Source organism: Homalodisca vitripennis, chromosome X (assembly GCF_021130785.1).
Source record: "Homalodisca vitripennis isolate AUS2020 chromosome X, UT_GWSS_2.1, whole genome shotgun sequence".
NCBI classification, from domain to species: domain Eukaryota; kingdom Metazoa; phylum Arthropoda; class Insecta; order Hemiptera; family Cicadellidae; genus Homalodisca; species Homalodisca vitripennis.
Genome location: NC_060215.1, coordinates 10,955,879 through 10,980,393, shown reverse-complemented (window position 1 = coordinate 10,980,393; position 24,515 = coordinate 10,955,879). Strand labels below are relative to the sequence as shown.

Below are 24,515 nucleotides of genomic sequence, written 5' to 3'. Positions count from 1 at the left end.
AGCAAGGTGGAAGCAAATATTTGAAGTTCAAGAATAATCCTAGGTAGTTATAGGAACTCGATTTTATGAAGGAAAATACCATTTTCTTATCATAATTCAAATTCATAGGTTTTTAATGTTATACAAAAACTTTATCATTTTGATCAGAAAACTGTGAAAACTCAGTGCTTTAAACATATTAATGATATTACTAAGAGCATAGTTGAAGATTTTTGCATTCAATCCAAAGTTTCAATTAGCACATCCGTTACGTTTTTATTTTAGAACCATATAAATTATATATTACCTGATATTTATATTAAGGATCAGTATAGCCACTGGGATCTAACTATTTTACATTCTTCAGATTCACCGATACTCATGAAATGGACACATCCTCTAATTATTCGGACTGTGAAATTCTACTAGGCCTATTATTACTTTTGCTCAAACACGATAATTACTTAATTTTTAAGAACTCCCTAATCAATCTTCAGCTTACATAATTTTATACCAAAAATGATCTATATAGTTGGATGTTCTTATTATTTCAATAAATGAAATCAAACAATGAAAATATATACGTCTTTGGAGTGGAATGCTAGAACTGAAATGGAATGATGGTGCAGTAGTCTCGACTGCAAGGTGGATTCACCTGTAGTATGTGCTACATTACCTAACACGGTCGCGTGCGGCTGACTGCGGTGAAAGTGTGAGAGCCATCTGTGTGTGGATGTGTTCACTAGCCCTCGAACTAACATGATACATTTCTAATGACTGCAGCTGACATGTGACAACTCATAAAACAGCGTAGAGACAGCGCATGCGCAGGACACTGTTATCTGGATGTAATGTGTCTATGATTGTAGTCCTGCTGGAATACTTTAACGCAAGGAGTAAAAAGAAATTCCGTCCACGGTAGACACAAAAGGAATCTTACTAAATGGCCCGATTGACTTAATGTTATTGTTATTAGGTTGTCTTTACATAGTTTCCTAAGTTTCTTTCGCAAAATTTCCTTCTTAACTAGATCACATGCAACAAAATATTAAAACTTCTAACTCAATATAACCCCCGTAGATGTATTCCTCAGTAAAAGCTTGACATCCTCCCGTTAAATTCAACACCTCATAAACATCTCTTTAATGCACGAGTCCTTTCGAAATACCAGTCCCCCGGTTTACTTATTCTCATAAGAGACACAAGCTCTCGGAATATCTCTGTTGTGGAAAGATAATCTCCTGAATTAATTAAATCCATTGATCAACTTATTATGCTGATAGAGATTACTGTACATTTATTCTCATAGCACAAACATAACTCTCCTCAAGAAAAGAAACGCGTGTTCTTTTAACCCACGGTAACATTAAACCCCCGGTAATTTCCTAGTATGGCTAGATAATCTCTTGCGTAAAGTAAACCACCTGATCAACTTAGTCTGCTGATAAAGATTACTTTCTATTTTTTCTCATGGCATAGACATAACACTACAGAAAAGAACCACAAGTTCTTTAACCCCCCGCAATAAAAACCCCTCGGAAACTTTCTGGTATGACCAGATAATATCTGTATACTTAAGACTTAAGATTAATTTAAAATAACCGTTCAGGATCAAAAATTAATTCAAGTAGAGACCAAGTCTGTTCAATTAACTAAATTATAACTGAGTAGAAAAATTTGTCTTCATGGTACTAATATAACTAGTTGTTGTAAAAATAATCGACTAATCGGTTAAATTGAGATGACCGAACAAGCAGGCAGGCAAAAAATTTTTAGTTAGCCTATTCCCATCCCACATGACCCTGACATCTACTGGTTCAAAATTTCATATACAGTATTTTCAAAAGAAGTGTTGTGCGGTTTGATTGTGTTGTTTGATTTATAAACAAATGCAACTCTCGATAGTGTTAAAGCTAAATTCAGTAAAGATAAAAACAGCTTTAGAAGAGAAGCATAGCATATAGGTTACAGATTTTATACAAATAGAGAGTAAAAAGTGTTCGGTTAATATAAAAATGCAGGCATTCAGTTTGAAGAGGATCTAAACAATGCAAAAGGCACAATAGGATGGACATACCGTAGTGTTTGTATTTATTGACAAAAGGTTTCATCATCACATCACTTGTTGGTAGTGACAAAAATTGGTCAGACAAATCCAAAAAAGTGTAAAAATACTGTGATAAAAGCAATCTATCAAAATTATTTCATAATTTGTTGATATTATTTATGATGAATTACAATTTATATTTGAGAATGACCATGAAGTTTTTATTGTGTAGTGTTTAGTGTTATTTTAGGGACTCAGAATTTTTCTGAAGTCAGAATGGCCAGTATATCTATATTTGTGATCGGTAAAAGCCTAGTGCTCATGAGAAGTTTAAAGTGTATTGAGGTAAGAAGACATTTCTAAATTTCTTTCTATGATAGCTAAGTTAGTCTTGAGAATAAAGTTAAAGGTCAGTGTTATGTAGGTATAATGTAGCCGGGTCGTTGGCCTAACGACCCTCCTGGAAGAATTGTAATTTGTACTGAGGGTCGTTGGCCCACTTTAAAAACATAGAAGTTCGATTACTCCTCTGGCTCGTTGGTCCAACGACCCTAATTGTTTCATTTCTGTAAATTGTACAAATAGGGTTGTTGGCCCCAACGAACCTTATAGTTTTTATTTACTGGTATAGGTTTGGTGGGCCAACAATCAATGGTGTATAATTGGAACATTTTTTTCCTTCCTGAGGGAAAAAAGGACAGTTTGTCCCCGCGCTTAGTCCTAAAAGGACCTTTGCGCCTCCCTTACTTTAATTTTGTGTCCTCAAAGTCCAAGGCTTTTGCAAAAGCCGATCAGATATGAGGGCTCCTGTTCTCTGATTTCCTTGGGACTGAGGAGATATGCTCCCAGGAATCTTTTCATAGTTTCTAAGATGGCAGGACAATCTAACCAAATATGCTCTGCTGATTCCTCCTCTTCTCCATAGAGTCTACATACAGTAATTGGACCATGAATTAAATTATATTAAGCAATAATAATTTACTAATGGTTGGGTCAACGATCGGTGGAGTAATTGAACCAGACCAATCTAGCCCGCTATAAACTATGCTTAGTTAACAAAGTTCGTAATTTTCGATAATAGTTACTTTAACCACTCTTCATAAAACTATCTAAAACAACTTTTAACAATTTCTTTAAATGGCGCCCCCGAGTACCTATACTTACATTCCTAGACAAAAAAACTATAGGCTATTACACAAAAATTATTAACATTTTTTAAATTGAATCTCAATAAGTCCATTCATCAAGGAAACCAGGAGGATTTGAGGTTTCTTTTTAACTGTAAGAGGAGGGGATGACGGTTAACATTCAAAATAAAAAAGGGTGATCACCAGGCCACCTCACTATTACATGTTATTTATTACGCTTTACTGTTTGTATTAAAAACTAATAACTTATTAATGATTAATAATATAGTTGTATCTTATGTATATATTGTATTGTCTCTACCAATGACAAAGTATAAATATGGCTGCAGGTTATCGCAATTCCTATGATAACATTTTTTTTCACAGGTGTTTTCCTATGAGCAATATTAAAAATACAATGTAAATTTTACCACCCAACTTTCCCTTTAAGGGGGTTTTATAACCCCCAACTTATTATGGTGAGGGAGAGGGTTAAAAATTCTATTAAAGACATGACAAGGGGTGTGGGGATACAATGACTAGTACTAGTACTATGTACTCAAATGGAAGCAGGGTGGAGGTCACCGAAAAAGGGCAGGGAATTTGAGTGGGTAGAATAGGTATACCAACAGCGTTATAGGGTAATTTAAGATTTATACGTTACCCTCACTAGTTTTCATAATTTTGGCCACAGTTTCTACCTGTAAGAAATAAAATGAAGTGAAGTATGTCCTAATTTTTTTATTTTTTTGTATGGTGAAGTTTATTCATTGTTTTTCTCTGTTATTTTGGTCTTGTATGACATTGTGCAATTTTCTTGGAAATTTTGGTGTTAATTTATTGTTTTTTCCTGATTTTCAAACTACTTGGTATTGCTTGAATAGATTAGCTTCTGTGTTGATCTAGATTACTGTAAGTTCATTTCCACTATAGGCTATCATCTAAACAACTGATTAGGCCTGTAGTGAGTCAAAGTACTAGATATACCAATTGACTCATTATGAACTGATTCGTTGATGGGTTCCTTTCAGCTCATTCAACCACTAGTGCCTCAAAAGGAAGGCTATAACACCAAATATTATTATGTATGTACACATCCATACACCTTATAGGCCTATATACAACACATTTTTAAAACGGTAAGTGCTGTTGAAGGCTTTTCCTTTTTTATTTTCGCTCTATCAAGGTTTTTCTCAGGGTTCTAATATTAAGTCTGTGTGACTGATAGGTCCAGACTATCAGACCTTATGGCAAATCCAAAGGTAAAGTATTCTTTATACTAATCAATCATAACATTGTTCAGGAGTGGGCGAATGATGCAGGAGGAGGATGAACCTAAGCCAAAAGCTTGGCTAGAGATTCAAGGCTCAGCCATGTCAAATCCACATCAACTCAACACTGTCAGTGTAGGAGAGCACACAACTATTCTTGTCAAAACTTGGTTGCCAGGTATAAAACAATTACTGTAGCCTGTATGTTTTTATACTCTATGACTGAATGAACATTGCAATAAGGCAAAGTAATCAAATCAAATCATTCTTTATTCACATATACATTTAGTACAGTGTTGAGTCAAGATAACAAGATTTAAATAGGTTTTAAATCAATGTAGATAATAAGTCCAGTAGTGTTCTATTGGCTTCTCCAGTCCAGGAACTCCTTGACTGTTAGTATACCTAATAACTATACTGAATGAGTTATATTGATGGCTACATAAAAATATATTTGAATGCCTAATGTTTTATTATATAAAACTATATCTCTTAAAATTTACACTGGTGTACAAAAAAAGTTGTTTTTGCCCAACATTCAAAGTTTTATATAGTTTGAAAATCAAATTTAACAAAATAAACTGTAAGCAATTATTCTACTCTGTTAATTTTGTGCATTTTACCTCCCTCTATATTCCCATACCTATAAGGCAAAATTTTGGGAAATGTATAAACTATAGGTATAATCCTTTTTAAGACATATTCCTGAGTTGCTAATCATAAATCTGAGGTCAGAAATTAATTTAACAATGACCAGTCTTTAAGTAAAAATATTTATGATGTCTACACATTTTAAGTGTTGGGAGTCACCGATTACGAATCTGCAATAAATAATCATTTATGACATAGTGACAGCTGTCAGCAAGCCTCCTAAAACATCATGTTGATGGTTTTGAGAATGTAAAAACAATTAAATTTATTAAATATTATTATTATACAATGTAAACAATTGATTTTCAAATGTTTTTCTAAAATGAACCCTTTTGTAATTAATGATTTTCCAAGAAGGATATTGAGGATACAAGGACAAGATAATACAAAACTGACAAAACAAAATCCATTTTTTAAACATTTTATTTCAATACCCCAAAATTTTTAATATAATAGCCTAGCACTTTTTTTTAATTTAAAGACTTTTTAACTGTACTACAGTAATAGTACATCCTTCTATGTGTAAAGAATTCTTTGTAGAACTTTTAATTTTCAATTTTTTATTTTATGCAGGATGTTATGAAATGTTAAATACAATGAGGATTAAGTTATATGTCTTTATTGTCATACAAATTATTTATAAATTATTTCTTTTTATTTAGTGTCCACGTTTACTGAATTCTGTGTATTTTAAAACTAGTATCAGTATTTAATTATTTTATATTTAATGTCTGTTCACAAATTACAATTATTTTGTACAATTATTATTTTTGTTCCCTAATAACATGCCAAAGTTCATAATGGAATAGTAGAATTACAATTAGATGCATTTTGATTTATTTCGCTTTTTTAACGAAGTTGCAGGCTTGAATTTGTTAATGGTGGTCAAAAGTAAATTGATTTTCAACAGACTTTGTAAAGCCAAATGTTTGAATTTGTTGATTGACTGCTGATTATGCTTTGTAATGTGATTGTTAGAGAACATCAGTGGGCAGGTAGTGGACTGCCTGGCCCACGATGGTCTGGGAGAGACTTCTCAGGCTCTGGTCGACCCAGCAGGCTGCCCAGTGGATGAGGTGTTAGTGCCCAGGCTCCACAAGTCCCAGGAACTTTCCCGCAGACAGAATGGCTATCAGTTCACAGTTCAAGCCACGTCTTTCCCCGCATTCAAGTTTCCAGACAGAGAATCTGTACACATCCGTTGCGGATTACAGTTGTGTCGACAATACTGTCAAAAGGTAATTGTGTCATTTTCTGATAGCCACTTCACCTGCTAACTAATAAGCGACTTAAGAAGCAAAATTATTACTGATCAAATCCCATAACTATCAGGAAGAAGTCTTCCTGTAAATCTAATTATTGTTCTAAAATTAGAAAAAGAACTGTGCGAAGAGCAGGTCTTAGGAACAAATTAAATGCTTTTCACAACACTGGCGGCGTTTGGCCCCCAAACTTAACTTCTGTAGTGTACTTGAATTTACCATCAACTTCTGTTCCACTTTTCAAAAATATTTGTGCTAAAACCATGTACATTTACTAGGGAGCTTGGTGGTGTACTTGTTACGTAGTGGATATTTATTATAATTTATGAATATGTATATATTTTTAGAAAAAGTTTTTCAATATACTGCTCCTTATAAAGTCACACCCACCGTTTAAGTGTTGCCAACCCTAAGCCTCAGAGTCAGGCCCCTCAGACAATGTTTGATTTGACACACACTAAATATATAATGATTTCAATCAAATTTAGCTAAAAGACACTAGGTACCTACAACATTTTTTTTATTTACCGATACTTTTCTCATACTACCCTCACATTATATATTTAAAGTTAAAGTATTTAACGGTATGTACATAAACATGTTGCTTTTGAATCAGTCAGCCTCCATAAATATAATTACTAGAAATAGAAACATATTTCCAATTTGTCAAGAAAACACTATTTTATGTGTTAGAAATAAGCCTTTTCAATCTTTACAATAAACCTTTACAAAATTTAATAATATTGAATACAAGGCCTATTACTCCAGTAATAAGTATCCTGAACATTTAACAAATATTCAAGATTATACATACATATATATATATATATATATATATATATATATATATATATATATATATATATATATATATATGTATATATGATCATTTTTTAAATTAATTTATAATACAGTTTGTAGAAGTTTTATTCATGACTATGAGGCATCTGTTTTTATTAGCCTATAATTTGTTTTGGTATAAAACATTATGAGCAAAATAATAATTTATGGCATGTTTAAGATTGGATATGTTAATTTTATTTGGCCTCTTTAAATGTGACACCCAATTGGACCTCCAATATGGGACCCAATTCCACGCCCTGTTATAGTCTTGAGATGGTACTGTTACGTTTAGTGTACGGTACTGGCTTACGTTTCAGTATTACACATTTATCCTTGATTTATAAAGAACCATGAAAAATATTAGAATAATAATAAACTATTCCAGTATAGATTTGTGTTTCAAACTGAATATTTCATATTTCCATTACACCCCTTATTCACATTCAGGTTGGGCCTAAGAATTTTGAATGCTTTTTCTGTATAATTATCTCAGTACAAGACTATTTAAATTTTTGCAGGTGGACTGCACGTCAGATCTGAGATTTCAGCATAGACACCAAAGGAGACTTAAGGTAAAAACTTACTTGGCAAAGTATTATAAACTTCTTTAGAATGCTTAAAAATGAAATCATCCCATCCAAGCCACACAAATTCAATTACTGTAATACTTCTTACAGTAAACTAGAAACTGTATTCTTCTTTGAAGCTCATAATTAATGTTTTGCAATGTGTAAAAAGATTCTTTCAGATATTTGGTATTGAACTTGTATGACCTCCTCTGGCCCCCATTACCCTAATTTGTACTCATGCATCAGTATAAACACCCACTCTTATTTGTTTAAAGTTTGTTAGTGACAATGAATGATTTAAAGCTGGATGATATGATTTTGGACATAATTGCTAAAAAACCGCAAATTAAACTAATTAAACTTGCACAAGAAATCAAGAATCTTCCATTTTCTTTGGTTTCTGACTTTTCATCATGCCTGATTTTCTTTTTCAGTGTATGCATGTGTACCCATTCCATAGACTACCTTTTAATCTCACAATTAACATGCTACACCCATGTTCCATCACCAGTTACAATACAACTGAGAAGTTCATTACTTAGTTAATCGTAGTCTTCATCAAAATTCAGCAACAAGCTTTTGTTTTTGTCGTCTTCTGTAAGAATTTTCGAACCTACCTGGCACAAAATGTATGGTAGCCCAGGTTCTCCAAAACTATTTCATTGTATAAACTTCATGAAATTTGTAGGAGATTTTCTGAAAGTTCAATGATCATGAAACAGTGATTTTCACTAATTTTTTCATTTATTTTTGTCTTCAGTAACTGGTTAGACCGACAACTGTGATCCTCATCGTGAACATTGGTGTGACCATTTTGTAAATCAATACATCAGTGTCTCACTCTACATTCCCATAAATGTTACAAAGTTAGTGATTGATTTCAGTATGTTTGTGATTTTTTTTAACAAACCTCTAAGCACTAAACGCAATTAACAAGTGTCAGAATTTTCAGTTGCAGCACATTTTGTAACAAGTTACAGTGAGAAAAGTAGGAGAGATACAGGATGTCTCAGCCTACTGCTGAGTTTAATAACTGGACAACCCTCGTACAATAGATATATACAATAACTGCAAATAAAATTTGACTACAATTATAACAGTTCATATTTATTTGTTTGACTTTCGATTTGAAATTTAGACACTAGTGTTTAAGAAAAAATAATCAGTTACTTCTTTTTAGTTTATGAAACATTATTTTAATACAATCACACAGTGTGAGGAAAATAATTTAGACACCTCTGTGGTTAGTAGAAGTTTAGAATTGTTCATGATTTGGAATTAGATAACAAATCTCACTTCGGCACTTTGTAAATACATTTTAATTTCTTCTTTATTCCATTAGAAGTCCTAATAGTTTTTGAATTTGTAGTTCAAAGCATGTCTTAAAAAAGGCTTAAGAAAATAAGAAATTGCTACAAACGTAAATGATTTGCTGATCACGTTTGGGGCTCTTGTATTTTCTTGATTGCAATGTACTATAGTTATTTCCTATAACATTTCATAATTAATATTTTTCAATGACAATAAAGTCAAAATTTTTGTTAATTTTGCTAGCAAAATTGTATTTTATTGCCTTTACTTTTCTAATTGATATCATCCTTTTAAGGAATGTGTCTTCAATATACAATGTCTCCAGACCAATTTCAAACTTAAATACTAACTAAGGAGCTAATCTTTATTGCTTACATTTCATCCTTCACATATTAACCCTTTGAAGTCTCATTAAAATGTGCAATTGTCATCCCGAGTGTGTACTTTTTTACTACAGAATAATTAAAGGTTTTAAGTCGTTACAAAAGAGCAACAAGATCGTGTCAGTATAATCGTGAAAAGCACTGCAGAATATTACCAACAATGACTCAAAGCATGGGAGCTTTCCAGGAAAATACAACATGATCTCAATGTGTGATCTATAGTCAACTCTAGGCTACAAATTTACAACAGTTTGTCAGTACCAAAACTCACAAAATATAATGGTCAATGTATATTTTAAAGTGAGCCAAAAAAGGTGAAGCCAATTTTAGTGAAAGGATCAATTTCCATTCCTATTTCCATAAATAAAGAATATATAATTGCTCTTTGACATCAATTCTATTTACACTGTCTCATGCCCCACTTGTTGAGACATTCATTGATATGAGCCACAAGTAATTATCATTTAAACAATCCCTCTTATATTCTCATTACCGCACCTTCAGATTTTTAACTTCATCAATTAAATTTTAGGTTGCAAAGCGATAGAAATTATTTACTACGAGTAAGAAACATGCATGAATGATTTTTTTTATTGCTTTCTTTCCGTAATAACCAATTGTAGTGTTAAATAGTTTATTAACTTATGTACTTGACAAGTTACTAATGATTTTATATTTGTTTTTCAAAATATTTTGTCAAATCCATTAGGCTGTTAATATGTCAACCTTTGCTTTCATATTCTAATTATACCAGATATCACCAGCCATTTATCATATTATTTGTAGCGTTCTTTTCAAAATGTTATTCTATTATACTTCTCTACACCCTCCACCACCTTAATCCTCCCCCCCCCCATCGATCTGCGTACAGATAAATTTAAGGTCGGGTGTAATCTGAGAATTCCAATTTTTGTGTGATTTGTTTAAAGGGAGAAGAAGGAGAAGTATTGGACTACATTCAGTTGTTTAACAGTGTAGAAGTTTTGGCTCCTGGAATCGAGATGGAAAACATGCACCAAAACAGTCACTTCCAATCCTCAGGTATGTGTTTACATCCTCCACCACGTTCCAATCCCCAGGTATGTGTTTACATCCTCCACCATGTTCCAATCCTCAGGTATGTGTTTACATCCTCCACCACATTCCAATCCCCAGGTATGTGTTTACATCCTCCACCATGTTCCAATCCTCAGGTATGTGTTTACATCCTCCACCATGTTCCAATCCTCAGGTATGTGTTTACATCCTCCACTATGTTCCAATCCTCAGGTATGTATTTACATCCTCCACCATGTTCCAATCCTCAGGTATTTGTTTACATCCTCCACCATGTTCCAATCCTCAGGTATGTGTTTACATCCTCCACCACGTTCCAATCCCCAGGTATGTGTTTACATCCTCCACCATGTTCCAATCCTCAGGTATGTGTTTACATCCTCCACCATGTTCCAATCCTCAGGTATGTATTTACATCCTCCACCATGTTCCAATCCTCAGGTATGTGTTTAAATCCTCCACCATGTTCCAATCCTCAGGTATGTGTTTACATCCTCCACCATGTTCCAATCCTCAGGTACTCTAGGGAAGTTATAGCATGACCGGTGGGATGCGCGTGAGGAGTGGAGGAGTTGAGCGCGTGGGGGCACAATCTAAAGTAGGGGAGGGAATACGGTGCTACTAACCCTACTGAAAGTTTTCAGCTCCCGGCTCATAGTGGTGGCGGGAGCCGAATATTGTAGTGTTTGCCAACATTTCTAGACCCTTATGTTCTTACCACGGTGGTCTTTTATGATGAGCAATTTAGTATGGGAGACCTTGAGAATATTTGAACATTTCTAGACTCTTTTGAAGTTACGGCGACGGACTTTTACGATGGGGAATTCGATACAGGAAATCTTGGAAATATTGGGACCGGATGTACGTGATCTTAACAATGACTATGTTCTGCCGAAATTGTGTTCATAGCTCACCCTTCTTAATGAGTTCGCAGTAGAGATACCTGGTGGTAAGAAAGGGTTCTCATAAATTGGGAAAGGGTAGGAATTTATATTATTCTTGATCTCCAACGACGACAACAGTTCAGAATTGTAATTTTTACGCTTTGTTAGCCATTAAAATTCAATTTATCATATACTAACCGTGTAAGCTTCAGGATTTACGATAGTAGATACAATTATACACTACAAAATTTTCAACTGACATAGCCTAGCTGCTAAATTAAAAATTAATATAAAACTGGTTAAACTAATTTGTCAATATACGCAGTAGAATAAGAAAAAAACTCAGTTTTATCTACCAACTTGTATCAAGTTAATTTAATGATGTATACTTAAAATAACAATAACGCCAACGATCCACACGCAATAGTTAACATAATAAAACCCCGTTGTCGATGAAAATTATTTATTGTTCTTCGAACTACACCCAAATCAAAATTGTCCAGATTACTTTTAGTATGTTTGCGTTTTCTTACTTTGTTGGGCGTACTAAAAGAATTGCCAATTGGACTTATTTTTTTCCTCCTTCAAAATTTGTCTCAGCGTACTTTCAGAAATTCCAGTTGCCTCTACGACACGCTGTTGAACTTTCTTCAAATTTATAAGTGTGTTGGTTTCTGCTTCCCGTTTCATAAAATGGGAAGCACTTCTCTTGCTTGGCCGTGTATAACCTTTCTACCTCCAATTTTACTTTTTACATTATGATCCATCTCAAACTCTTTACTTAAAACGTAATGAGCACAACGCAATTAATTCACAAATTGTATTACAACTCGTGAATTGGCACAAGTGAATATTTTTTGGGCGGCACGTATAGAAGACTGGAGGCCGAAGTTCACAAAGCTAAATACGGCAACAGACTGAGCCGCTCCACCCCCCACCACTTTAGTTCCGTCTTTGCCTACGGCGCATCTCGAAGTCACCGGTCATGCTATAAATTCTCTACTATATGTGTTTACATCCTCCACCATGTTCCAATCCTCAGGTATGTGTTTACATCCTCCATCATGTTCCAATCCTCAGGTATGTGTTTACATCCTCCACCACGTTCCAATCCTCAGGTATGTGTTTACATCCTCCACCATGTTCCAATCCTCAGGTATGTGTTTACATCCTCCAGCATGTTCCAATCCTCAAGTATGTGTTTACATCCTCCACCATGTTCCAATCCTCAGGTATGTGTTTACATCCTCCACCATGTTCCAATCCTCAGGTATGTGTTTACATCCTCCACCATGTTCCAATCCTCAGGTATGTATTTACATCCTCCACCATGTTCCAATCCTCAGGTATGTATTTACATCCTCCACCATGTTCCAATCCTCAGGTATGTGTTTACATCCTCCACCATGTTCCAATCCTCAGGTATTTGTTTACATCCTCCACTATGTTCCAATCCTCAAGTATGTGTTTACATCCTCCACCCAGTTCCAATCCTCAGGTATGTGTTTACATCCTCCACCATGTTCCAATCCTCAGGTATGTGTTTGCATCATCCTCCACCAAGTTCCAATCCTCAGGTATGTGTTTACATCCTCCACCAAGTTCCAATCCTCAGGTATGTGTTTACATCCTCCACCATGTTCCAATCCTCAGGTATGTGTTTACATCCTCCACCACGTTCCAATCCTCAGGTATTTGTTTACATCCTCCACCCAGTTCCAATCCTCAGGTATGTGTTTACATCCTCCACCATGTTCCAATCCTCAGGTATGTGTTTGCATCATCCTCCACCAAGTTCCAATCCTCAGGTATGTGTTTACATCCTCCACCATGTTCCAATCCTCAAGTATGTGTTTACATCCTCCACCCAGTTCCAATCCTCAGGTATGTGTTTACATCCTCCACCATGTTCCAATCCTCAGGTATGTGTTTGCATCATCTTCCACCACGTTCCAATCCTCAGGTATGTGTTTGCATCATCCTCCACCAAGTTCAAATCCTCAGGTATGTGTTTACATCCTCCACCATGTGATTAACCATGCACAAGTACACTAAGATCGGAAATATAGATATAGATAAGCTTCCAATTGTATTTGAAACAAAACTGAGGACATATTTGACACAAACTGCCAACATCTGTATAGTGTGGTCACTCTGGTTTCTAGAACTCATATTTTAACCATTGTGATATTTGTCAGAATGACATTAGCAAATATGGAGAGGAAATATAACTGCTCTTATTTGGTCTATGATTTCTTATTTAGTTATTTGTAACCATGAACTTGAATAACAAGGAGAAAGTTGGAACTGTATAGTAAACAGGTTTTTTTCTTAGTAAAAGCTGATATTTCACTGAATAATACATATCAAAATATTTTAGATATATTTTAATAGCAATGTTTCTGGTTTTCAAATCGTAATATTTTGGCTTATAAATTTGATATTTTCCGTGTTTTCTTCATCATTATCTTCCCTGTTAGCATCTTTATCGCAACAAGTCGCAATACATGTAATTATTGAATTCTACAAACTGTCTACATATAAACAAAAATCCGTCCCACACTCAGCAGTCTGGGCGGATGACAAAAAGCTAATTTTAAATTTTCCTGAACTGATCCGGGTTACCCGGAGATCCGACATGAAGGGATCCGACTTAACAAGGTTGCATTGTTTATAGATTAGTGATGGGCAGATTTAAAAAAATTACATTTTGTTACAAAAATTGTGGTTTTGATTCTAGATTATGAATTCAATTCTGATTACTGTGTTACTTCTTACAAATTTGTTTTCAATAATTATTTTTATTAGAGATGGGTTGTAGCATAACATTTTGATTCCCGTACTGATACTAAAATTTGGTCTCAATTTTGAATTTGATACTGATTCCTGTATAAATAACAATGAAATATTATTAATAACTAAATAGTAACAAAAGAATTTAGAAAGGATAGGAAGAGCAGACTTACTTTCACCAGAATAGAATATTCTTCTTCTTAGTCATAGAAACATTAAATAGAGCACACTCTATGAAGAAGAGGAACATTTTTCCAACATGTATAAATATTGGTCTATAATTAATTATTACAGTTTAGTATTGAGTCGTTCGTATGAATAAGTTTTGGCTGTGAATATTTCAAACTATTAAGATATACCAGAAGAGAGAAAGGCTGGTTCTTCAGCTCTGTCAGACTAGGGGTTATTATGTCTGCACTTAATTTTAGTCACTTAACGGGAATTTTATACCAGCCTATATTATTAAAACATCAGCTAACGTTACAGGATTATCAACTATTTCATTGTCTCCTTTAAGTTGACAATTATTAATTTTATTATTATTAAAAATTATACCTAGCTCATTTTTACTACAGACCACACCTTGTTTTCTTATTGTAAGACAATACAATTAGATACGTTTTTAAATCCATAAAATATATAGTATTTACCACCTGTCCATAACACAGTAGTACTATAGTATATGAATCTTGGTTTTCTAGAACAAGGCTCATTCTCTGCAGACCTGCTCAGTGCGGAGTTCCACGATCCCCCATTCTGCCTGTCCGCGTCACGCATGGCTCTGGTGTTTGCCGGACTGGGGATGGTGTTCCTGGCAGCCGTGGCGGTGTCACTCTACGTGCTGCTGAGGAATCGACTGTTGAAACAAGCGTACGCAGACAGCAGCCGACTGGTGTCTCGTGATAGCCTGTCACTCATCATCGGTCAGAACAGTCGAAGCAGTCTCTCTGCCTGGTCGTATGGCAGAATTTAGTCGTTTTCCTCACTCGACATATTCATTATACTTCTTTCAGTTTTTCTACATAATTCACAAAATCAACAAATCCTTCAGTAAAATATCTAGTTGGTTTTAAGAATTATTTTTGCTGGTACTGATTTAAAAATCCACTGACCTTTTGAAAAGTTTGCATGTTATATTACATTGTTTTCTGCAATACAAGTATATATTACTTAATTAACTTAACTATTTACTTGATAAGTTATTTTTTGACTTAAAACGTTCACGACGACGTATACCCCAATGGGTACACGTGATCTTTCATACCTACCGTCATGTCCCCAATCGGGTAGACACCGGGCTTCTGTAAAGTGTGTAGTGCACCCGATGGGGTACACTTTGGTATGCATTTTTATTGTTTGCCTGTCTTGGTGGCGGGTTAAATTTGATCCCGTGCTGAAATAAATAACTCAGACTATCGTGTACCCCGTCGGGTGCATGATTGCTTAATTTTTAAGGTAAATTAAATTTCGAAGCCTACATACCTTTTTTGTTATAGTTAGACGTTTGACGATTACGGTTTTTGCCATTATTATTATTGAAAAATTTGTTGGGAAATAAAAAAGTTCAGAGAAATGCTGACGCCGTGTGAACGTGTTAAGAGGGCCACACATTGTAAAATTACTTCATAAAATGTAGAATTTAAATTTAAGTAAATTTAAAATTATTGTTAAGAATGCTTTAATTTGTAGTTTTATTTTTATTTGTAAAAGCTCAAACTAAAGAAAAATTAATATTCAAAATTATTAAAATAACACAAAAATTAAACAAAACAATTTCAATTCAGGCTACAAAGCTTGACACAGAACATAATTGGCACCTTCGTGTGAAGATCTAGTTGAGGAACATAAATCTAGTTTGGTGCAAGGTGAAGTCTCTGAAGTCTATGAACGAACAATAACATAGCATGCCCTATACAAATATTCATTGTATACGTATTGAAATGGTAGTGACAAGGGTACAATTACATGAGGAAGGGAGGATGTTCATGATCAAAGCTGACCAACATGTGTTCCAATAGTGTTTTGGAAATGTATTAACATATTTTGGAAAGATGCTCTCTGCCAGTGTTTGTAATAGCATTGTCTACTACTTTATGTTTAAAGTTTTGAGAGTATATTGTTTCTGTATCAACTTTGGTCAATAAACAGAAATAAAGTCCAATTTTCACAGCTCAGTAATTATTTTTCATACAAGATTTATATTAATAATAATTTTATTAATGATATTTTAAAAATGTAAGCACTTTTGCTATTTTGGAACAACCAGGTAGGTTTAGGTCCCTTGTTCTCAAATAAATGACCAAATATTATTTTTAATTTTGTGCCACAGAGCTTCAAATATTTTATTTTCATGTAAGCTATCTACAATCTCCTTTCTTTTCATTAGAGTGAAAACTATTTACTAACAATTGTGCTTTGTTGAGGTCAAAAAGATTATCAATTCCTGGTATAAGAAAAATGCCAGTTGTTTTGTGTAACCTTTTAACGGTTAGTAAATGTATTTTTAATGTTCAAGTATAACATGAAACTTTTTGTTTGATCATTTCATTCTTATAACATAATAGTTTTTTCGTTCAGTTAAAATTAGGCAAACATTTATGGGTGGGTGGTGACCAAAATAACTGAGGAAGAAGCTTCTCACAGCACTCATCCTTGGAAAGGCATATTTATCATAGTAAAGTATGTCTTTTATCAGGCAAAGTTAAGGCTAAGAAGCCCTCTCTAACACTTAACTTGGGGAATAACGGCTTAAAGGTGACTTCCGAACCACCACCAATGCCCGGGCATGCAGACTGCTTGCAAGGACAGGATCGCTCAGTGGTCACCCGTCCAAGCAGCAACCTCGCTTGACTTTTTTTTCTTTTTTTTATCGTCAGGGAAAGATACGAATTGTCTCCGCAGTTAGTCCTAAAAGGACCTTTGCACCTCCCTTACTTATACTTGTATCCTCAGAATCTGAGACTTTTACAGAAGCCGATCAGATTTGAGGGCTCCTGTTCTCTGATGCCCTTGGGGCTGAGGAGATACGCTCCCAATTATCTGAATTTTTGATATGGCAGGACAGTTTAGCCAAATATGCTCCGCTGATTCCTCCTCTTCTCCGCAGAGTATACATTCGTCAGTCTGGCTAAGGCCTACCCTCATAAGATGCTTCCTTTGGGGACCATGTCCTGTCAACATCCCTAATATCATTCTTATATCCTCCTTAATCTGATCTAGGAGAAATGCCCACCCTTTAGTATAAGGAGAGATAAACATTTGAGATTGTCTTAATCCTGAAGCCCTACTCTAATTAAAGTTTCTTATCCTCTTTTTCCAATCTTTTATAAGAGCTTTTCTGTTGGAGAAAACTATCCTGCAACCTAGCTCTGGCCCCACCATAATGGCTGCTCCCATTTTGGTGAGGATCTATCCTCCACCTGAGTCATCTATCCTCTTGATGTAACCTCTGTTGATCCGAGGTTCCTGGATTAGGGCGATATCCAGGCCTGTTGACATAAACCTCCTTCCTAAGATGTCGGTTGCGCCCTTGGATGGTGAAGGTTTATCTGTATAAGGTGCATACTTACGCCTTTTTACCACCTCCCCCTAGTGGTCCATCCTCTTGGTTGTTTGGGGACACTGCCCCCTTTTTTCCCCTAGCCGAGACTGATGGTTCTTTCAGAGAGGGTCCCTTCTTCAGGAAGAGGGAGCAAGTTGGTTTTTCTTTTTGGACTCCCGTGCTGGCTACAGAAGTAGACCTCTCAGTTGTTCAGATTGCTCTGATACCTTTTCGGTCTCTTCTACTTCCATCTCCTCAGCGGTGTTCTTTTCTTTGGTGATGGTCTCAGATTTTTATGAAGTCTCCTCCACCTTTTTTGGTTCCTCAGTTTCCCCTGGTGTTTCTTAACAGTGTTCTTCAGTCTTAACCGAATTTTCTCAAACTTGTAGCTGATCCAAGGACCCTCTTTTTAAGTTTTCTTGCTGTAGCGCAGTCAACTGACAGGTTAAGCAGCACTGATTATTTCCCTTGTCGCTTCTAAGCAGGACATTCCATTTCCCAACCGATAGCTCTTTATTTTGTGCCTTTAAGAACTTCATAATCTTATCGGTGGTTTCATTTGTGCTATTTGAAAAATAGACAGTCGTGATTATTGCACAAGGAATTTCTCCCTCTGATACAATCCTCAGGCTTAAGGGGGTCTTGCTTTCCTTTCAGCCATTCAGCGATGTTGTTGTCTTCACAAGTTAAGATCAGAGCTCCTTGTCTCCTGTTGATCCCATAGAAGCTTGGAGAGTTGGGACTCTCCTGTTCTTCCATGATCGCTTCCAGGATGAAGTTCTGGGTATCTTCCATCTGTTCCGATGAGAGTAGGGTTTCGTGAAAATCAGAGTGTAATTTTCCCACCCTTATGCCATTTACAGCTTGTTTGTAATAAGGTTTTTGGAGTAGTGCAGATTGCTCCTTTTGAAACCCCTGTCTCACTTCATACTTTGTTTTCTTTCTCTGATGGGCTACCGGAGTGGAGTGATCTTTTTGGTTTTCCCTCTCTTTGTCTCTGTAGAACTTTGTTTTGATTTTCCAGGATTGGTTTTAAGGTCAAATCCCTGGCTTCTTCTTGAGAGTAATCTCTTCCAAAACCATGCTATTCGTTTGCTGGCGGCCCCACTCAATTTAGGCAATTCTGGGAACAGCCTTTCAGCTTTTGTTCCCTCTGCCTTTTAGTGGTCATCCTCCAGTATGGCATTTTCCTCGCTTGACTTTGCTTGATTCGGTTATCTCGTGATAACCGCCGTACCCGCTACACTGTACCATCGGCAGTGATGTTTTTATAGTTATATTACTTTTTATGCTCTACCAACAGTTAGTAGTTCAAGAGTTTTAATTCCAAAAGAATTATTTATAAGTACAGAAAAGTTTGACTAGTCATCTACATCCAACCCACAAAACACTTTAACAGTGGTGGTCATTCAGAGTTGTGTGTTACAGGGATATCTGCCGTTTCATGTAGATAACTACTTAAACAAATTTTATTTTGAGGTCACACAGTAGAACATAGTTCACTTTTTATACAAATTCAAAATAAGTACAAGAACTACCTATAAACTAATACAGCTGCGAGTCAATTCTATAAAAAGTACCAATTTGAATTGAAAGAAAACACAAATTTTTTGAAGAGTATTTTTGTATGAAAGTTCAAACCTTACACTCCTTTTGAACATAGTATTTACTACTTAACATAGCGGACAATCAGCTTATTTATGCCTTCTGCAAGTAAACACCCCGCCCGTGAAGAGCTAAGTGATAACCTCATTGGTCTGTCCTTCATTGCACTGCCTAACCCATCTGAATCATTCCATCACTCAGTAAACTTTCACAGTAAATCTAGAAAATCTTCAATGGATTTTGGTTGCCTTTACATTCTTTGCATTCAAAAGCCAAATAACAGACTGACCCTCATTATCCATTGAACTATCAAACCCACTTTCAGATCATTCCATCACTCATTGCACTTTCACAGTAAATCTAAATCTAGACGGATTTCAGCTGCCTTGAAATTCTTTGCATTCAAAAACCAAACAACATATCAACTCTTATGGTTGGCATAAACACACAACACAAACACAAAACACAATATTAACCAGTCATAATCATGACAGTGTAGTGTTGTTAAATTTGAAAAACAAGGGCACAAGCACAGAATGCCAACTGTAGGACAGTGGCGGCAATGCAATGAAGTTGTACTTGCTTTCCGGACGTACCTCATGTAACATTATAAACTATAAGTGGTATTTAATAAAAATCTTTACTGCTCCTAACCACATCAATTCATTAATTAAAAGTAAAACATATTATTTAACAGGCAAGCAATCGCACCTGTGGGGGTTTCCTGCAATTTAGGAATTCGGTAATATGATTTATATGCTTGAAAAGAAAACTGTGATAATTTGCTTTTGTACGATATTTTGCATTGTGAAAATATTACATTAGATCATACAGGATTGTAATATTTTTTTAATGTGGTGAGTTTTATATAGAGATTATTGATATTAGTATATTCTGGTAGATAATTATTCAAACAAATTAAAGGATTTTCTAAGAAGAATCCTTTTGCAGGAAAATCACGAGTAACAGTAAAGTGCATGTGAGCAAATTGCATTTACACAACTTGTTTTGTCCAGAAAGTGGATGTGATATTTCAAGTATTAACAAAGAAACATATAGAGTATGACAGACTCAATAAAGGCTTGCTAGTGTTTTAATTAGACTCTTTTTACAGATTTATATTTGTCCTCAGATATTTATTTTTCTTACTGTTAAAAATAGTACTGTCACATATCATTTTAAGGACTGAAACTGGAATCAGTATTTTGGTTTTGGTACGGGTATAAAAGAAAAGATAAGCTTGTAAATGTATTCTATTTTGAGAATTATTTACAATTTTTTCTTTTCTCGTTAGTTTTAAGAATATACACTGGTATGGGTTTACTTTATGAAACTTATCTGTGATAGGTGCATTTTATATCATTAAAGAAATCTAAGAATTAAAGTTATGTGTGTTTTGTCTTCCATGTCTCCTCTCTTGCTCTGTCAGTTCCAACACAAAGATGTACAAGGTCTGCCGAATGAATGTGCTAAATAATCCAATATGTTAGCCATCTTACAATGTATGCACATGCTTGTGTCACATGTTGCATCTGTCGAACTATTCATCTGTTAAAGTGTTAAGGATGGAATGGCTTGTTTCTTGTTTTTTATGGCTTCGTGGAACTCAATATAATTATGCTTATTATTTCACAAACTATTTTGACTGGTTTTGTGATTTAATTAAATTCATTGTTCATGACGAATCATTAAGTTAGTAAAACACAAGAAATTAACTACATATTGACGGCAATAATGAACCGAAGAAAATAGTAATATTCAATTTGAATAGGGATGACAGTGATGGCCATGAATATTAAGGAGATAATGTCTCACAGATGGAAAATGCAATTAAAAGTGCACTAATTTTATTCATTAATAAGCTTGGGGGAAAAATTGGTGCTGTTACATATTTAGTTAGACTAACATATTATTTAATAACATTGTTCACATATTTAAAAAATGTTTTGGTACAGCTTTTAAATACAATTAAAGATCATAAACTTTTGTTTGGGCCAAAATGTTTAGTGTAAATAGATTTTTTTAGTTTGTGTTTGATGATCACACAACCCATGTTTGCACTTGAAAATTCCTCAAAAAGCTCCTCTGCACGTTGTTTTATACTCTACACCCCCCTCCCCCCGCCCTTTTGGGACATTAAACAGTTTCATTCGATTCTGTGAAGTCAAACTTGGGATAAGTTAATGTCAACTGTACATACTGTACAATAGGTTTGTTTGTTTCATCCTCTATTCTATGCTAATTTTTCTACTACTAAAATATTTTATCATGGGCAGTTCAAAGGGTTTGGTAGAACCCTGAAAGGAGCCCAGAAATACAATATTCTTGCAAGCGCTGAGCTGTAACAAAATTTAATTACATAAAGTTACCCATACTTTTTCTTTAAATTCATTATCGTTCTGTTTTCTCAAATCAAAAATTATGAACTCAACAATTTTGGGGGTCCTCCTACAAAATATTGAGGGGGACCCTGCTGAAATATGTAATACATTAAAATGGTGGTTAAAATGTGTCTTCGCCTATCTTCTAATTGTATTATGGAATATATCCACTGTAAATCGTGGCTGCAAAACAAATTATAAAGCTCTAAATTAAATATAATAATCACAATAAAAGCCAGGAGGTTTTTGGTGGGGTTTTCAAATTCACCACATTGTGATCTAATATAATGGCATAACCCATCCCAACCTAACCTGACCTAGCTATTATTATCAATCAAGGAAGTGCCTAGTGGTAGCCTATACATATTTCTTTATCCATCCAGCAATTTCGTCACGAGTTGATCACTTGTTTATTCACCTCGAAATAAGAATATTCTTCAAACTCAGGTCTAGTGCTTTATAGAAGTAACTTAATTTTATTCACATCACAGATTATATATAAATAAACATAATAAATCATAGTAGTCAATAATGTTTTGGTTTTGTCTTAATATGTAATTTACATTTTTTTAATATTCAAGAGAACATAAAATGTAGATTCATAATTTAACTGTGATATAACCCAATACACAATATAGAATTAATAATGGTTAAAAAAGAATGTTCAGAAATGAGCTCCTGGTTGAGTGGAATAACCAGTTATACAATTACCGAAGTACGAGATAAGCTTTGTACTAATGGAATTTGAAATTATGCTATTTAGAGGATTATACTTCTAGCCGTTTACAATAGGGCCTAAATTATGGCCAACAATGTAGGTAAACAACAGAATATTTCATAATGTGGACATCTGAACTGAGATCTTAATAACGGGTTAATTGTAAAACAAAAATGTAATTAAGTTATATAAATCTTAAAGTAAATCCTCCCTCTCTATGACGGTCTACATTAATTGTTCTCTTACGACAAGAAGCTTAAAAATTGCACCTAGTTCTATAAGGACTTTTGGGCTGCTTCTGGAGTGACAGCATATTCTGGCTGGGTAAGGTTGAGGGTAGGGGCTGCCTCCTGTTGAGAACTTAGGGCACTAATCTCAAGTCATGTCTCCTCGGAAGAAGGGGAAGCCAGCTCTGAACCAGCCTCTCCAGTTAAAGCAGGCCGGGGGTTAGCACACCCTTATGTCTAGGCTAGCAAGAACCTTTGACTCTTACAGAACAAACCCCACCAACTCCAACAGTCATCTCCTCCAGTAGACTAAACCTGTCAAATTACCCTTGCACCCCAGAATCTCTACATTTGCAGTTAGTGATGTGCCGCTCCTGAACATCCATTAGGTTGCCCAGATTTTAGTGACACATCAGTTTTTGCTGTACCCAGTGTGGGTTCAACTTGAAGGTATAATCCAGACAGAAGTGAACCCTGCTGGGTAAATTTTAAAGACAGATGAGAACATAGTTTAAATGGTTGATACCAGGATGGGGCAGATTCGGTGTCATCATATTAAAATTTTGTCAGTCACACTTATTTCTGCTTCAATGATAATAATACATCCAACTAGTTTTTTATACTGAAAAATTTGGGCTTTTGGTGTATAAAATACTATTGAATGGGTAAATTTACTCTGGGGTAATGCTTAATACCTAAGTTGAGACCCACATTAACTAAATTGCAACATTTCTGGGAGTGAGACAGATGGGAAAAAATCAGTTGACTACAGTTCTTTGACTACAAAAACTTTGACTGTCACTATCCTGGCAGGAACCCACCCAAACATGGATCACATGCTACAGGAATGCTGTTCATCAGATCATGACGAAGTGTCCAAGAGGAGGTTCAAAGTTTGTATCAATCATTGCTTTGAATTAATTAACAAAACATCAGTAAATTGTGTGTGTTTTTTTAAATAAGTATTCCTCATTTTAAGAAATGTGTGCTGAAAGGGTTTTCACTCTTATTTAAAAAGCCAGCAGTTTATAATGACTAACTATCAATAGTGTTACGCCAATATACAACTCATCATCATATAGTGACATAAAAGGTAAATTCTTGTTATTGTTTGTAGCCTAAGTATAAAATATTTAATTGCATTAAATACAATTCACTGCAGAATGCACCTATTCTAACAAAGTTCTTTATTTGCCAAGTGAAGTTAAGGCTACGAACCTTAGGCCTCTTTCACACTAGACGACCTGTCACATCGCCAAGTTTGGTCACCATGGATGGAGTCTAGGCCACCGGTGACAAAATCTGAACTTGAGTTATAGCACATATTGTAGTTACAGTACATATTCTCTTAGATATAGGTACTTAAGTAATAATTATTATTTGTTGTGTAATTCCACTAAAAACTCAAAGGGTTCGAGCCAATATCAAGCCCTTTACATTGCAGTTAAATTCCAACCAAGAGCCAAATATTTATTGAATAATACCAATATTATCATGAAAAAAAGTTTAGACAAACCAATATTAAAATAATGAAAGTAATGTAAGAGTATTCCTCATGGGCGGGAACTCAAGAGTACAACTTCTACCTTTAGTGGAGTTGTCGTAGTATTTGTGGCAACTGTCACTAGGAGCGTTGTCATAGCTAGTAGGAGGTAAGCTCAAACCTTGATTATGATCGTCAATTATTCATAATCAAAGTCGTGAGTAGTGTGGGGGTAAGGTACTTCACCCCTCTCACACTTTTTCAGCCAACAGACCAAGAGAATGGGGTATATGTAGAAGTATAGAATTAGGTGTAACTAAAGAACCTGTGATATAAAACAACCCTGAAATTTAACATGAGAACAAATTCAGTAATCACTTTTTA

At 34.9% G+C, this 24,515-nt stretch overlaps 1 protein-coding gene across 1 annotated transcript in view; it reads left to right on the top strand.

The window, feature by feature from the left end:
• The window catches only part of LOC124369356, a 29,298-nt gene extending 8,592 nt beyond the window's left edge, over window positions 1-20,706 (top strand). Inside the window, exons 5-9 of the mRNA XM_046827333.1 lie at window positions 4,457-4,602; window positions 6,054-6,313; window positions 7,699-7,752; window positions 10,373-10,484; window positions 14,878-20,706. Of these exons, the coding sequence (XP_046683289.1) occupies window positions 4,457-4,602; window positions 6,054-6,313; window positions 7,699-7,752; window positions 10,373-10,484; window positions 14,878-15,149 (844 nt within the window). The 3' untranslated portion in view covers window positions 15,150-20,706. The remainder of the gene's footprint in view (window positions 1-4,456; window positions 4,603-6,053; window positions 6,314-7,698; window positions 7,753-10,372; window positions 10,485-14,877) is intronic.
• The last annotated feature ends 3,809 nt before the right edge of the window (window positions 20,707-24,515 follow it).